At 35.7% G+C, this 17,455-nt stretch overlaps 1 protein-coding gene across 4 annotated transcripts in view; it reads right to left on the bottom strand.

Annotated features, from left to right (window-relative positions):
• Positions 1-254: 254 nt before the first annotated feature.
• Positions 255-17,455, bottom strand: part of Lmbrd2 (LMBR1 domain containing 2) — a 55,607-nt gene continuing 38,406 nt past the window's right edge. For 3 of the 4 annotated variants that reach the window (XM_028875617.2, XM_037209394.1, XM_028875619.2), the window contains 6 exons: positions 17,009-17,106; positions 12,336-12,439; positions 10,234-10,280; positions 8,364-8,469; positions 3,009-3,135; positions 255-1,022 (listed from right to left, as the gene is read on the bottom strand). In XM_028875617.2, coding sequence (XP_028731450.1) covers positions 962-1,022; positions 3,009-3,135; positions 8,364-8,469; positions 10,234-10,280; positions 12,336-12,439; positions 17,009-17,106 — 543 coding nt within the window. In that variant the 3' untranslated portion in view covers positions 255-961. The remainder of the gene's footprint in view (positions 1,023-3,008; positions 3,136-8,363; positions 8,470-10,233; positions 10,281-12,335; positions 12,440-17,008; positions 17,107-17,455) is intronic. The other variant, XM_028875620.2, reaches the window with a different exon arrangement.

The following is a 17,455-nucleotide window of genomic DNA, read 5'->3' on the forward strand; positions in this document are numbered from 1 at the left end:
GCTAATATTTTAATGCTAGCAATAATCATAAATGGATTATTTTTCTTTTTACCTCTGAATAGCCAAAGTAGCCAAATATTTTCTTTTCAAGGAGTATTAACAGGCATCTTTTAAGTATTAGAGAACCTGGGAAACTCTTTGGATATATATATATATATATATATATATATATATATATATATATATATATTAACCCATCCTTAATATTTATTATTTTTTTCTTGGCTGGAATGATCAGTGTCAAGTCAGTATGCTAAATGCTAAAAGTGAGTATTTTTCTCTGAAATGAAAATCTTTTACAAAGCAACAATATGAAAACCATAAAAAGATCCAGTTACCACAAAGAATGAAAATAACACTTCACTCAATTAGAATACACATGCCAAAGACACTAACACTATCAATTGAAGAATAATCTTAACTACACATGCAAAATCCCACTATTTTGTATACAGAGTGGAAGAAGGGTTGTTTACATTCAGTTATGTCTGATAAGGAAGCCTTATTTTAAGACATAGGTTTTGTAAATACAGTAATTATCTGAGGTCTCAGTTCACTTTCACTTCTTTGGGAAATGTAGGTTGAATAAATTTAAATTACAGTTATAAAATAGTAGCATTTAGTATGACTTATGAGTTCCTTGAACTTTAAAATAACTCTCCTGAAAAAAATTAACTTGAAACCAACTGTGTTCTCTTTATCATGAACTGAATCCTTCCATTTAACTACACTTCTAAGGCAGACACTTCAGATGGTATATAATAAATCCTATCAAAAAAGATGATACTCTAGTTAACAAACAATAACTTAATATTGTTAAGATGGGATCCATTTTCAATGCCATATTTGTTATCCTTATTATTCACAGAGAGTACAGATGAATTGTAAGTCACAATGATGTTCATAAAGGCTGAGCTGATGTGATGACCTTGGTTACTTGAGCCATGATTTTCTTCAGACTTTAGATATCTTCAAATATTATGCTGGAAGACATAGAGAGATATCGTCCACCAGGTTGATACCTAAAAAGCAAGCATACAAAAATGATCTAAAATATTTTTTAAAAAAAGAAAAAAGATGAGAAAACACTAAAAGGAAGTAATTACACAATTTGTAAAGACCATAAAATTTATTCAGTAGCCAAAAGTAGAATCCTATCTCCCAAAATTATAATCCAAAAGGACTTAATTATAAATCAACCAGCAGCTGTTTGAAGACACACACACACACACACACACACACACACACACACACACACACACACACACAACCTACCTCATAGAGTGAATGGCATAAACAAAATGGGGGAAGTAAGACACATTCAGGATACTGCATAAATAACCACATTTAATTGTCAAATAAAGAGCATTCTAGGGTTTTTGTTATTTATAGGCAATAATATATTAAACACTTTAAGCATGTGTGATATTTTTCTGTTTTTATTTTTGAAGTTAGCAACACAAAGTAATGGTCTTCTTTATGGTACACGCACACATACACATACACACACATACATCATGTTTTATTCATATTCATTCCCTTCCTCTGCTATCCCCAACCCTGTTCCCTCCTTGCTGGTCCCCTGTCCTCACAAGCAGTCTTCCCTTCTGTTTTCACATGTATGCTGTTACTCTCCTTCTCTTCATCATTTAAGATCTTTTCCTTTCCTCTCATACTCCTCTTCTTACTTTTATGACCTTTTGAGTCTGGCTTATTTCATTTAACATGACTTTTAGTTACAAATATTTTCTTGCAAAGTCATGTTTACACTTTTCCTTATGGTTGAATAAAATCTCTTTGTATATACGGACCACCTTTTTCTTAACCTTTTATCTGCTGGTGGACATTTAGTCTTAGCTACTGTTAATAATTAACAATAGCTACAGATGTGGGAATATCTGTGTGGTACGCATACTTAAGTCTTTTGGGCATATAAGCAGTGGCAGAGTTAGGTCATACAGAAGTTCTATTTTGATGCTTTTTGTTTTATTATTTCTCATGGCAAAACAAATGAAGAATAGGCTTTGTAGTCAACGTACTGGGTTTAAAATGCCTTATTTCTTACTCATAAACTGTGTGACTCCAGGCAAATTATTGAGTCTTTGAGGACATTAATCCACTAAGAATTTTCACAATAAAAGACAATGTTGTTAAAATGTTTATATTGGGTCTGTCATCAAAACATATTAGCTATACAGATATGGCTAAAGATAATGAATTTCATAAATGAGATTGTTAAATAGATATATAAATATAGTCATGATTCCATGTTCTTTGTCTCAATTCTTTCTTATTTCTAATGTCACTACTGTTATATAAAGATATCTATTTCAATTATAACTAAAGAATGATTTTTTTTTTGTTTGCTTTTTGTTTTTCTTTAGCAGAGCTCACTGTATTTCTGATTCTGGCATGAAATTTACCATGTGACCTAGGGTGGCCTCAAACTCACTTTGCTCTCCTGTCTTAGCTGCTCAAAGGCTGAGATTACAGGCAGATGTCACATCTGGCAGAATGTCATAATTATTAAAAATAAAATAATTAGCAGGTATAAATGAGTATCAAGTGCTAAGGACATAGCTTAGTTGGTAGATGTAGCCTAGCACACACAAGTCTCTGGACTTAATTCCCCAGGACTAGATAAACTGAGTGTGGTGGTGCATGCCTGTAACAGGAGGGGAAAGCAAAGGGATCCGATCAAAATCATCTTCAGCTACACAGCAAGCTGGAAGGCAAGCTGGTCTGTATGAGACTTGGTCTCAAAAAACAAAACAAAACAAAGAAAGGTATTAAATGACACTTCAAATTTTTGAATTAATACTGAAAAGGAATTTTTTTTCTTATCTTGCTATGCTGAGCATCCAATTGGGGCCTTGTGCATACCAGGCAAGCATACTCCCACCAAGTCCAATATTTTTCTCACGTTTAATTATCTTTTGTTTTCAAGCTCAGTACATCATTAACATTTCAGAGGCACACCAGAGTCAAGTGACATAGCCAGAACTTACCTTCCTGATTCAGGTTCCAGAGAATCATCAGTGAATGTTTCAGCATTAAAATCCAAAGGTTCTGCATCCTGGAGAAGTTCTATTCGGTCTCTTTCAGTTCTGTTATTAGCCCTGGTGTACTTGGATGCTGCTCAAAAGAAGAAAGACAATGGCTATTTCTCTATTGTCTTTTAATTTATAAATCACAGAAAAAAAAATCAAGATTTTATCTAATTGTTGGTTGTAAAGTTAAGAAATTTAAGTAGTTGCTTCTTAGAAAATCAGATTCAAATTATGACAGTATAATACAAAATAATAGACAATTTCTTGATCCATCTAGCTAGTCTGAGCTCAAAGTAGGTAGTGTGAAGATTTAGAAATTAAATATTAGAATTTATATTTAATTATAGTATAACCACAATGAAATTGTTTATCATTAAATCAAACTTCATTTGGTTTCATAGTGAATCTTTATTTATTTATTTTGGCTAGAAATTTGAGATATCATCACTTCAACTCTTGAAGAAAAGACTTAATATTTTTCCCATTAAGCAAGAATAAGGGTAAGACTGGCCAACAAAAATAAGTAAGTCTATATTTACTTTGAATATCCACCATATTTAAAAAGTAAAAAGATACAGCTGAAAGTAATTTATCTAATCTTACCAAAAAAATTAAAAATATTGTCAACATAGAAGCATCTACATTGCAAATGTTCAGTGGTCCCATGCAGTTAATGGCTGCGATATAGGTCATTAGAGAGTCAGTTGCTCTCCCTTTTCTACATGAATAAGTTTCTTGTGAACAATTTATAATATCCAAGTTTTGATTTACGAAGCACAAGTATCTTTAAAAAAATTATGGGACTGGAAAGATGGCTCAGCTGTCATGGGCATTTTGTTCTTGAAAAGGACCAGAGTTCAGTTCCTAGCACCCATACCACATGGCTCACAAATGCCTCTAACTTCAGCTCCCGGGGATCTGATGCCCTCTTCTGGCCTCTGCACTGCACTCATGTGCACACACACACATACAACCCACATAGAAATACACAGAGATTAAAAGACTCAGCTTTATGAAAGAGTTCTTTTGGAAAACTTAAGATGTTTATATCACAATTTTGTCTTCTTGGTCTCTTTCCTAATGTAGTGATGCAATATTATGAAAATAACTATTACATTCTAAGAGACTGGAATTTTTGCTGGACCTCACAGCCAGAGTTAATAACAACCTTGAGGTCACTTAATACTGCTATCTTATGTGTACTTAGCCCATTTGTTTAAGACAGCAATGTAACAATCAATCTTACTTGCTTTGGATTTCGCATGTTATCATTTTTTTCAACCTAAGCTATTACATAGCTGTAATCGTAAGTCATGTACTTGTCCCATGTTCCTGACCAGGAACGATGTATCTGTATCATTTGCTAAAAGCAGTAAATACAAAGGTTAAAAAGCAATCTTCTAAAATGAATATCCATGGACATTGGTTGATAAATAATGATGTTTGAGGTACTGTTTGTTATCTGGGTCTGTTGGGATTAGCTGGAGCCAGTGACAAACTCTGTTAAAGATTTCTATAAAATAGCTGGGTGGTGGTGGTGTACATCTTTAATCCCAGCACTAGGGAGGCAGAGGCAGGTGGATCTTTGTGAGTTCAAAGCCAGCCTGGTCTATAGAGCGAGATCCAGGACAGCCAAGGCTACACAAAGAAACCCTGGCTCAAAAAACCAAAAAAAAAAAAAAAAAAAAAAAAAAAAAAGATTCCATAAAGTACTCTTTACTCTTTCTTCCCCATGTGATCCTTTCTGTGCTGTTTAATAAATGAAACCATTTATTACACATACAGAGAGAGAGAGAGAGAGACAGACAGACAGACAGACAGACAGACATACCCTGGGCCAGAAACACAGTCGTACAGGGACAAGTTCACAAGGCAACCTTCAGGCAGGCATAGATTGAGACGCATACCATAGACAGACAGAGGATGGAAGACAGGGAGCATGAAGTAAAGAATTCAAATCTGGTTAAATGGGTCCAAGGGAAAGTGCTTTTACTTCTTTCCTTCCTGTGACATCAATGCATTCTTGGTAACTCAGAGTTACTCATGAATATGCTTAGTCCATTCAGCCTAAGTCTAGTCTCATACATTTATTCCTGCAGCAAATAGTGTTTCTCTAACTCACCATTCAATGCTTTGTGTTTGTTCTTTTCTTAACCATTCTCTCATACTTTCAGATCTTTCAATTTTGAAGACTTTCATTCAATGGTAAGCATCTAAATCCCTTTACAGGTTCATCCCTGTTTCTGAGTTCTAACAAAAACTGTTGCCCTTTACTATTTATTCTACCCTAAATGTCCTTCAAATAACCCTCTGTGTTATTTCAAGTACCATTTCTTTGTTTAGGCCCTCACCACTCCTTGACTTCACTACAAAAACAGACTTCAACTTTTCTGAGCTTCATTGATTTGAAAATCATACTTTATACTGCCATTAATTTCATCTTTCTAAACAATAACAACAGATCATGCTTCTATCATTGAACATGGAGAAACTGAGCTGGTTCTCAACTAGATCTTTATCCCTACTGACTAATATCATAGTGTTAGAAGATACTATTCATGCTATTGGAGGAGAAAAGTAACTATCAATCCCACCCCCTATGAACCCTGTGAACACTGTGTCCAATAACAACCTGCCTGAAAAATATACCCATTGATGCAATAGTAGCATAAATGTTATAAGAGTAACCAAATACTATTTTAAAAATTGCATTTAAGGCTTGCTACACAAAATAGAGCCCATATTTGACAAGACTAGATAGGTCATGGCCCCTAGAGGAAAATATACTACTATTATTCTGCTAAGTGAATGTAGCAATAAAATGACTCCAAATGACATATTTCTATACCCATAGATAAGTGCATTGCTTAACCCTCAGCAGAGGAGCTTCTTCTTAAAGAAATTAATACAGACAGCCACAACTGGACGGTGTGCAGAGAGTGAAAGTCTCTGAAGTACTCATCCCTAAATAGGATGTTGTTATATCACTCCCCTCTCCTCAAAGTTCAGGGACCTATGCAGAAAGGGCATGGTAAGAGTGAAAGAGCCAGGGTTGTTGAATGTCTCCAAGGAAACAACATTTTTCCAGACACAACAAGGACTGTTGCACACATTAACTCACATAGGCCATGACAGAATGCACACATGTTCAAAGTGAACAAAATCCCAGCATGGAGAAGGAAAGGCAGGCACAAAGTCCCATCCCTAACCAAGATGCTCTTTGTAATTGATAGCAGCTAGGAGAGAGAAAATCAGTTTTCCTCAAATGGAGTGACAATGGGTCTATCTACCAAACTCCAGGGCAGGCCTCATGCTCAGGAATAGTTAGCCAGCACAAAACATACTTTATGGAGTTTGGTTGTTTGGTTGGTTTTATGTTTTCTTTTAAGTGTATTTATTTTCTTCTTTGTTTAAGAGAAAGGGGGAAAAATGAAGTTGGGTGGGAGAGGAGAATAATCTGGGAGGAAATGGGAAAGTGATAAGAATGTGGTCAAAATATATTGCATGAATATTTAAAATAATAAATAAAAATTTTAAAGATCATGCTAAAAGTTAAAAATCTTACCTACTATATAAAATCCACACTTTTGAGCAGGACAGCATCTGTCTCTAAACTGTCTGAAGCCCTCTTATGAACCTCCTCATGCTTAAACTCTAGTCATGAGAAAAACACATCTTCCCAAACATTCTCTTACATCACTGTGTCTTACTCTTTTTCTAATTAAAAACCCCTTCATTTGGATAACTATCATTCAGTTCTAAATACTCAGCCCAATCTTTGTATTACAGAAATATTTAGTATAAAAATCCACTCCTGCCGGGCGGTGGTGGCGCACGCTTTTAATCCCAGCACTCGGGAGGCAGAGGCAGGCGGATCTCTGTGAGTTCAAGGCCAGTCTGGTCTACCAAGTGAGTTCCAGGAAAGGCGCAAAGCTACACAGAGAAACCCTGTCTTGAAAAACAAAAAAAAAAAAAAAAAAAAAAAATCCACTCCTAAGACAGAGCCCCCTTTTTATTCCCCAAGGTATTTCCTTCAGCACCAGGTGTATACTCTTTGGTAACACTCCTATGAGACATCTACAACATCATTGGAGTCTGCCATTAAATTATTTCTAACATTTGAATTCAGCTCCTTTATATAATTACCAGCTTCCTGGTGAAAGTCCCATCATCTCTTTATGCACATTATCCAATTTCTCCACTATATCTTTTAACATACTAATTAGCTATTTTCATCAGCGAACTGTCTGATAATTCTAATACTTGAGTCACTTTTATGCCTAGTGTTTACTTTTTCATATTTTGAAGATGACTCATATTTTACTTTCTTATATACCTCAGAACTTTTTGTTAAAGACCACACATTTCATTTAAAAGAATATAGAAGTTAAATAACAGTTATGTTCATAATGGGGCACATCTCTTTTTACTGGGTCACTGATGTTGAGGGACTGAACTAATCTAATGAGTACTTACTGTGAATTTAGATTCTGCCTTAGTTCTCTTAAGTCTCTACCCACTTGAGTTTTTCTTTGAGTTTAGATGGTTCTCAAGTAGAAATGGATGCTCTTGGCACTTGTTTTCCACTCTCAGATCTTCAGAAGGATACCTGGCTTCTAGGTCTCCTCTAACAGCACATTACTGCTGTGTAACTGAGCAGCTGGGTAAGAAAGGATGCTCAGTTTTCCTGCTTCAGCCCGAATCTCAAACAGAAACCTATTCACAGAAGCCTTAGCGTTGTAGCTCCTTTGCAATACCTCATCTTCCCCAAAGACAAAACCTTGCCTCCTACACACTGTAAAGTCCAGTGCAACAACAGGCTCCTGGCATCTTTCTAAGGGCAAAGGGCTTGTTTCTACCTCGTTCATGTCAGGACCACACAGAGGTTTCTTCACTTGCACCAATGGTAGAGGACTGATACCTGACTTCAGTCCTTCTCTAAATTATGCGAACAAGAAATTTCTTTTTCTCTCACTGTATATATGGGAAAGCACTTGAATATGAGTCAGCCAATACTTATAACAATAAATGAATAACTTACATGAACGAGAAGAAAAGCAAAGAAAAACATCAAGATAAATAGGAGAAATAGGTACTGTCCTAACACACCTTGGTAATAATTTAGTTATTTAGATTCATAACTTACAACTACTTATTTGATGTCCCATTTCCCCTTCATTGTATACACTAAGGACTATGATAAAGGGAAGGCACTGTAGACATACTTACGAGTTCAGAGATGGGTACAGTTTCGGTTTCTATATAGCACAAACACTATTAATTCCTAAGCAAACTAGGAAATAAGTTACTTACACCAATTGGTAGTAGTATCTGAGAAATTTGACTCTTTGGGGTCAGGATGAACATTTCTGTTCCTAGTAGAATCTTCTCTGTTGTGTCCATAACGTTCTTTCCATTCCTAGAGCAGAAACCCAATCAAATATGTAACTAAAAGTTATACTGTCAACATTCTATATGCAGGGTAATGTAACCATTTTTCATCAGAAATTCATTAGCAATCTATAGAATTTTAATAGCATCTTTAGAATCAATTTTTATAGCTTTTAATTTTTAACAAAAACATTTTGCTGGTTATGATTATATTAACATATTATTCTATCTAAAACTTCAAAAAATATTAGAATAGCAAGCTTACTTTGACTATGTAAAAGTTATGTTAAAAAACTTCTTTTACTTGAGCAAGCTACAAATACTAGAGATCTGATAATACATTTTTGATAACAAGTTAAGGTTGTATACAAGTACAATAAACCTGACTCACATAGACTTAGTTATCATGAAAGACAGTATGATCTCATTAACTGAGATTCTATACCTATCCAATGTTTCGTACAAACGGGGATACATTCATGCCAGAAACTTTTGGCACTTTGAATACATTTTTTTTTATGTTTATGTAGTCAGTCTATTACAATTTTGGTAAACTGTGAAAATTAGAAGTCCTAATACAGTGCTTCTCAACCTTCCAAATGCTGCGACTCTTTAAAAAAATTCCTCATGTTGTAGTGACCCCCAACCATAAAATTATTTTCATTGCTACTTCATAATTAAAATTTTGCTACTGTTATGAATTATAATGTAAATATCTGATATGAAATACCCATGAAAGGGCCATTTGATCCCCCCAGGGGTCATGACCACAGGTTGAGAACCACTGTCCTAATACAAGGTAAATGCTATTTCTAGTAATGTCTACTGTTTGGTTCTATTTATGAAATAAAGAACAAATCTATCTTCTGAAATAATGAACAAATCTATCTTTTTAAAATATTTATTTATTTTATTTTAAGAGTCTCACTATGCCCTAGTGGGTCTGGAACTTGCTATACAGACCAGGCTGACCTAGCACTCAGAGATCTGCCTGTCTCTGCCGCTGTGCTGGGATTAAAGGCGTTTGCTACCATGTTTAATATACAAATCTCCTTTTACATAGCATATGTTAGAACATACAAAGACAACTATGACATCTTCTCTTCCTTTCCAGGGTAAATACATCAGTGTTAAAATGTTGTAGATATTGTAATGGATTTTCTTTTTTTTTTTTTCACTCTCTCAAAGAAAATTTGCCTCAACAAAATGGAGGACTCAAAAGAAATTAAAGAGGATAATGTAAATGCCATATAATATTAAAAAAGCATATTAATTTTAAAGCAACCCAAACTACTTTATTAACAAGCCTGCATGAATTCATTTATTGAATAAACAGTGATTGTGTACATAATTCAGTCAACAAACTGATAGATGTTGGACTCAAATTAAGTTACTAATGACTTTTTAAAAGAACAAATCTGACAGGATAGTGTGTATACGTAAAAGTATTAAAATTCTCTTCTTTAAAAATACATCCAGGGATGCAGAGATGGCTCAGTAGTTAAGAGTACTTGTTGCTCTTCCAAGTAACCAGGATTCAATTCTTAACCATCTGTAATTCCAGTTCTAGGTGACCAATGCCCTCTTGTGTACTCTGGGTACCAGGTATGCACATGGTACAAGGACATGCACTCAGGCAAAACATACACATTAAAGAGAAAAAAAAAAAAACAAAACATCCTTTGCCATTTACCTATTGCTTCTCATCTTCAACCATTTACTCCAAGTAAGATTCTTATACTGTTTCCTAGATATTTCAGTTAACAGCAATTTAATATAATATTGTACTTACTCTTCTTCGATTTTCACCTTCCTCTTGCCTTTGTCTTTTTCTTTTCTCTAAAGACAAGAAAAATGGCCCCAAATTTAGCATATATGGTTGAATTAGATAGAGAGTAACCGAGGCAAGGAGAGCAGACTCTGACATCTACAGCTTACTACAAAATTGAAGCAATAGGTTACTGTCAGAAAGGGCCTGCTGGTCACCTCATGGCATAGGTGGCGTTTCCCTGTTTTGCTAGAGTGGCTTTGTAGCCTGTCTACCTCTAGTGAAAGGATCTCCTTCCTCACGGTGATCGGAAATTTCTTTTCTGTGGCTTCTACTCTTGTTTGGACTTTTCTTCTAAGCTAAACGTATACTTCCTATATAATTCTGTTCTCATGTAAGCTCTTCATTATATGTTACACGTGCAGGGATTGGGGCTCTATCCTCGTAAGATAGAGTTACAGAGTGGTGATTTCGTCAGTCATTCTTTAGGAAGGCAGTGCAACGCCAAATGCAGAATTATCACATCTAATAAACACTACTTTCCTAGGAGAGCATGTGAAAGCCAGATTCTGGAGACTATAAAACAATGACCCCAAATCAAGGTTTTCCACCCATCCTACCATCACTTGAACAAAAGAAAGCATAATACATTCTACTTTGTGAATGGGTTTTAGGAAAGCCCTATGTATTTTAATGGTACTCACATTCTCATACCAATGATCATTATATTCCAAAAGGGAAAAAAAAAGTGAATAATTTCCCACAAAGTAGCAAACTAATAACTCTAAATTAATAGGTTTATAGTTGTTTAGAACTTGGCAAATCTGTTTCAGGACAAAGACAAAACAACTCTACTATGGTTTGGATCTTGGCCATTCCCTAACGTCTTGATCTCTGTTGGCGGGTGGTGGGGCCTTCACAGGGAAGACCTAGTGGAAGGAAGTTAAGTCACTGGGGGAGATTGGAGAGATACTGAGACTACAGCCTCTCCCTGTGTCTCTCATTGCTTCTATGTGATAAACTGGCTTTCTCTCTTCCTTTATATATTACACTGGTTGAAAGGCAAGTGACCACAGATTGAAATCCTTAAAACTGGGAATTAAAATAAGCTGTCTTTCCTCCCTGCAAACTATATCAGGGATTTTGTCACAAATTCCAAGATCATAAATGGTTATTATCTAGTTGCAGATATTCTAGTAATTTATGCTGCAGAATTTCTTCACAATAAATCTTATATTAAATTTTCAAATACTTTTTTGGTGAAAAAAACTGAACACACACACACACACATACACACACACAAATATATATTTAGCTTAAACCACTATATTTCTTTTTTTAATTAAAAATGGTTTATTATGTGTTGTTCAAGATATAACACAAATCTTAAAAGGTCTTATTAATAAAAAACCTGGAGCCAGATATTGGGGTAAAAGCTGAGAGATCAGAGGAATAGAACAAAACAGCCACAAGTTCTTAATGCTAGGAAATCCTCGGCCCAAGAGAAAGCTACTTCCTGTATACTCACACCCATATACCTTTCTGTGCCCTGCCATCTTACATCCTCTTTCCACCCAGCTACATCATTTCCTCTTTCTGTCCAGCTCTATCACTTCCTGTCTGTCTATACAGACCTCCAGACCTCTATGGTTAACTAGTGCTGGGATTAAAGGTGTGTGCTACCACTGCCTAACCTCTATGTTTAGTATAGTGGCTGGCTTGTTCTTTGATGCCCAGGCAAGCTTTATTTGTTTGAGCACAAATAAAATATCACCAAAATTATGTATTTTTTAAAATTATTCTCTCATATATTACATCCTAACTGCAGTTTCCCCTCTCTCCTCTCCAACCTCCCCACTCCCACAGATCTACTTCTCCTTTCTCTTCAGAAAAGGGCAGGCCTCCAAGAGATATCAACCAAACATGGCATATTACGTTCTAATAACAAGACTAGGCACATTCCCTCATATTAAGGCTGGACAAGGCAACCCAGTAGGAAGGAAAAGGTCCGCTGTGTTTCTTAAAGTGGATAAAAATTACAAGCAAATTTTGTAAACATTAGTTTTGTATTTGAGTCTTAGCACTTAAAACCAACCCTTTATTTATTTTAAAATGACAAATCTTACCTCGTCTGATTAATTCTTTTCCTTCATCAACTAGATCTGATGTCATATCATTATCTCCCATGAACTGCTGGAAACCAAGCAGATTCAAACAACGGGTTCCCAAACTAATGAAAGCAGATTTCAAAACGTAAGTATTATTTCACTTAGTAACTATTTTGAGAAATTGTTCTTTACCATTGTCATAGAAACCGTGATTATTAGTTAGCATATCAAATTGCATAGTAATGCAGTTAGTCATTCTTCACAAGTTCTTTCTTTCTCTTTCTTTTAAAAATGCTTATGTCCAGCCTTGGATGAAGTTTCATGCCTATAATCACAATATTTGGTGGACTGAGGCAGAAGGATTGTTGAGTTTAAGGCCAGCTGAGGCTACAGTGAAACTTTGTCTCAAAACAATACAAAACAAATTTTGTGTTGCATATTTCACTCACTAGAGTAAGACTTCTTATATTTGTATAGATGTAAACTGGCCTAACTACCAGCACATCTTTAGAAAATAATTATACCAGAATGCTAAGCAATGGCTACAATAAAATCAACTTGTTCTTTTTAAAATATCCAAGGAGTAGTTATAATACTAAAAAGTACATGTAAAAATCAGCATTTCCATTGGCCGGTGGTGGCACACGTCTTTATTCCCAGCACTCGGGAGGCAGAGGCAAGTGGATCTCGTGAGTTGAGCCAGCCTGGTCTACAGAGCAAGATCTAGGAAAGGTGCAAAGCTACACAAAGAAACCCTGTCTCGAAAAACAAAAACAAACAAACAAACAAAATCAGCATTTCCACATATAGAGATTTCTTGTTTAGAGAAGCTTTTGGTTTCTGAGACATGGTGCTACTCTGAAGTTCAGGCTGTCCTAGAATTCATTATATGGACGAGGCTGGCCTCAAACTCATGGTGACCCCCTTCCCTCAGTCTCTCAAGTGCTATGATTACAAGCTTGAGACACCCCGCTTGGCTTAGAAAAATCTCAATTATACAAATTTGAAAGTTATGCTTTGTTTTCCCCTCAAGAATGAAACAGTTTCTCTTATATACTGTAAATGATCATTATATCCTATCTGTAGGCTAATTACTAGAAATGTTAGTTGGTATTTTAATCTGACTGTCATATAGGATAAGAGTAATTTAAAAACATGGCACACAGGGAGAAAGCAAGAGATAGCTAGGCAGGATTCATACTGCTAAGATCCTACTGTGGATCAGACAATTCACTCATATTTAATTCTAACCTCTTGCATAACCCTAATAAATAAATATTTATCCCTTATATGTATAGAAACACATCTGAAGGGCTGGAGAAAGATTTGTGTGTGAAGAAAGGATGTAGCAGGAATCTTAAAGAGTCTTTATTAATAAAACAAACCTGAGCCAGGGATTGGGGTGAACTGGAAGATCAAAGAGACAGAACAAGCCACAGCTAACCTCACCTGGCCAACTTCTCAGCTGGTCTTGTTGCCTCAGACTGGAAGCTTCTGTGTCCTCATCCCAACGGGTCTCAGCTGAACTGTGCTTCTCAACAGCCTGAATGCTTAACCAGACCAAATGCCTAACCAGGCCAAATGCTTCTAGTTTCTGGTCCTCATGCCTTATATATCTTTCTGCTTTCTGCCTCACTCCCTGGGATTAAAGGCTCGCTTTCTGGGATTAAAGGCGCGAGTCACCATGCTTGGCTGTATCCTTGAACATATGGATTTCTGCCTCTGGAATGCTAGGATTAAAGGCAGTGTAGCAGGAATCTTAAAAGTTCTTATTAATAAAATCAAACCTGAGCCAGGTACTGGGATGAACCGGAAGATCAGAGAACTAGAACAAGCCACAGGTACCTAACCTCGCCGGATCCTCAGCTGGTCTTGTTTCCTCAGACTGGAGGCCTGAGTCCTCATCCAGAATGGGTCTCAGCTGAACTACTGCTCAAAAGCCTGAATGCTTAACCAGGCCAAATGCTTCTAGTTTCTGGTCCTCATGCCTTATATATCTTTCTGCTTTCTGCCTCACTCCCTGGGATTAAAGGCTCGCTTTCTGGGATTAAAGGCGTGAGTCACCATGCTTGGCTGTATCCTTGAACACATGTATTTCTGCCTCTGGAATGCTAGGATTAAAGGCATGTGCTACCACTGCCTATCCTCTATGTTTACTATTGTGGCTGTTCTGTCTCTGACCCCAGATAAGTTTATTAGGGTGCACAATATTTTGGGGAACACAATACCACCTCAAGAGTAAAACAGCTGTTAAAGTGAAAATCTCTGGTTCATACTAAGAAATGTGTAAATATCTGGCTAGCTCAGAATGCCTGCTATATAAGAAGAATGTATGTATGTATGTATGTATGTATGTATGTATGTATGTCTTTGAGTAAAGCTCCTCCTTTCATTGAAACAAACTCACATTAGCACGTTAACATCACTATGTAGCTCAGGCTGCTCTCAAAAGGCAGGATCTTCCCGATGCCCCTTTACAACATACACCACACCACCATTCCCAGCTTAGAAAGAAACCTTTAATGCGTTTTCTTCTTTTGTGATGTTTGTGTGTGTGTGTGTGTGTGTGTGTGTGTGTGCGCATGCGTGCGTGCTGAGAATCACATCTAAGGTGCTGGGCATTCTATGCAATAAGTCATTGCACTACATCTACATATCCAGCCCCATAATGATTATTTTTCAACAATCTTCTTTCTGATTTCTTATATTAGGATTTTATGTTTGACAAAGCATTATCCTAATTTATATTATTTTGAGCCATAGAACCATTTAATCTCAAAATGCTATAATATTCTCAATATGACAACTAGCAGGAAAAGACGTACTTAAGTTCATGATGTTCCATTAACACTTATAAAACTTTTAATGAGAAAACATAGAATCAAAATAGCATTAAACATATAAAGTCTGCTATTGTTTTTTCTACCTTAAAGGCAAAACTCAAAACAATAGTTTTAGAGTCAGCTTGTATTAGTATTTTTATTAATATTAATTGCATTAATATTTTATCTTTTACTTTGTTTTTCTTTTGAAAACATTCTTGCTATAGCCCAAGCTGATTCTGAACTTGAGATACTCCTGCCTCAGCCTACAAAACCCTGGAATTGTAGACATGTGCCATGATTGCTGTGGATATCAATTGCTCTGTATGCTGTGAATGTATTGCTGGTTGATAAATAAAATGCTGATTGGCCAGTAGCCAGGCAGGAAGTATAGTATAGGTGGGACAAGCAAAGAGGAGAATGCTGGGAAGTGGAAGGCTGAGTCAGGAGACACTGCCAGCCGCCGCCATGAGAAGTAAGATATAAAGTATCGGTAAGTACATGCCATGTGGCAACTTATAGATTAATAGAAATGGGTTAATTTAAGATATAAGAACTAGCCAGCAAGAAGCCTGGCACAGCCATACAGTTTATAATATAAGTCTCTTTGTGTTTACTTGGGTCTGAGAGGCTGTGGGCCCAAGCAGGGTTGGAGATGCTCAGCTAAGTCTTGTTCTAGAGTATAATCTTTTAGTTATTTTATTTATCAAAAAGCAAAAATTTTTAACTTGGTAGAAAATTTAAACAACATGATTGCTTATTACTCTAATACTAGTATGTTAATATGTTATTTAAAATTTTTTGCACTAACAATATAACATTTAAATAAAAGTTAATAAAACCTACTTTCAATAGAAAAGCAAATTAATTTATATTAATGAAATGTTTTATAAATTTGGACATATCTTGAGACATTGAAGCAGTAAGAAGGGGCAGAAAGAGTATAAGGGTGAGAAAAGTTAATCTTTCCAATAACTTTTTTAATTGATTTTCATCTATGTATGCAAAGAATATGATTTTATATATAATCACTACTTTCTCCAACTGTCCCTATACTTCCTAATACCTCCCCATATAACTTTACATCTTTTTCTAAAACAATAATCCACTAAGTTCAATGAGTGCTTCCTATACGCAAGATGTAGGGCCAGCCACTGGAACATGGGAAACCTACCTCAGCCTTGAAGAAGAATATCTTACAGAGCTCCTATCAACTGTCAACTGATCCTCAGGAAGGGATAGGGCCTAGAGATCAATCCCCACTTCTGTAGGAACTATTGCTGGCTTGATCTTGTATAGGTCTTATATGGGTAATTATGGTTGGTATGAGTTCATTACTGTAATAGTTTTAACCTTTTTGAATCTTACCTTTGTCAAGATTCTATAAGCTTCTTTGAACCCACAAGAAGAGTAGCCTGTGCACCTTCTAGGCATAGAGAAGTATTTCTCTTACGACTTTATACGTACTTCCTGATTATAAGTGCTCCTCACCTGACCATTTGTGTTGGCTACCATCTGCAGGATCTAGAAAACCAGCAATAATTATGGGAAAAGCCCAGAGACTAAGTAATGTTACTGTAAAGCTAGATGCAAAGGGGTATTATAAACCATGCTGGTCGTCATTGTCACAGCCCAGGACTTTAGAGTTACCATCCTGTAATTAATCTTATCACTCTGTAGTCTACATAACTGTAACAGAATCACTCAAACAATAAAAAGGGCCTTTCAAACTATGCAAGTTACATGTACTTACATACATATCCCAAATTACAAATAACTAAAACAAAGCCAGTAAATACTCAATGGAGTTTTAAGGGGAAAGAATATCTATATCCAACTAAGAGCATGAGAAAAAGTAAAGTTTCTTACCTAAAGTATGTAGCAATGCAGAGAATTACCACCAACATAGGATAATATATATAGAACCCATCTGCAATAAAGGATAAAACTTTCATGGAACCCATAATCTGAAGAGCAAGAGAAGAGTTAAATCAGCATAGTTCCATATTTTCATTCCTTCCCATCATTCGAAAGTTTACCCACAGGAAGTTATATCAACAAATTACACATTTCAAAATTTAGAAACAAAGTACTTAGTATTCATTTCTTAAACTTCTTCCTGTTAAGGATTTCTTCTAAAGAAATCTAGTATTTTATAACTACTGCAAAACCAGAGGCACTAAGATTATAAATATAAATGCTAATGCTAATGAGACAGGTTTTTAATGCAGCACATCTAAGTAATCAATATGAAGAAAAAACAATTTTTATACTTCTAAAAGAAAAATCAGTTTAACCCCATCATTAGTAATTACA

The sequence above is a fragment of the Peromyscus leucopus genome, chromosome 11 (assembly GCF_004664715.2).
Source record: "Peromyscus leucopus breed LL Stock chromosome 11, UCI_PerLeu_2.1, whole genome shotgun sequence".
Lineage (NCBI taxonomy): Eukaryota > Metazoa > Chordata > Mammalia > Rodentia > Cricetidae > Peromyscus > Peromyscus leucopus.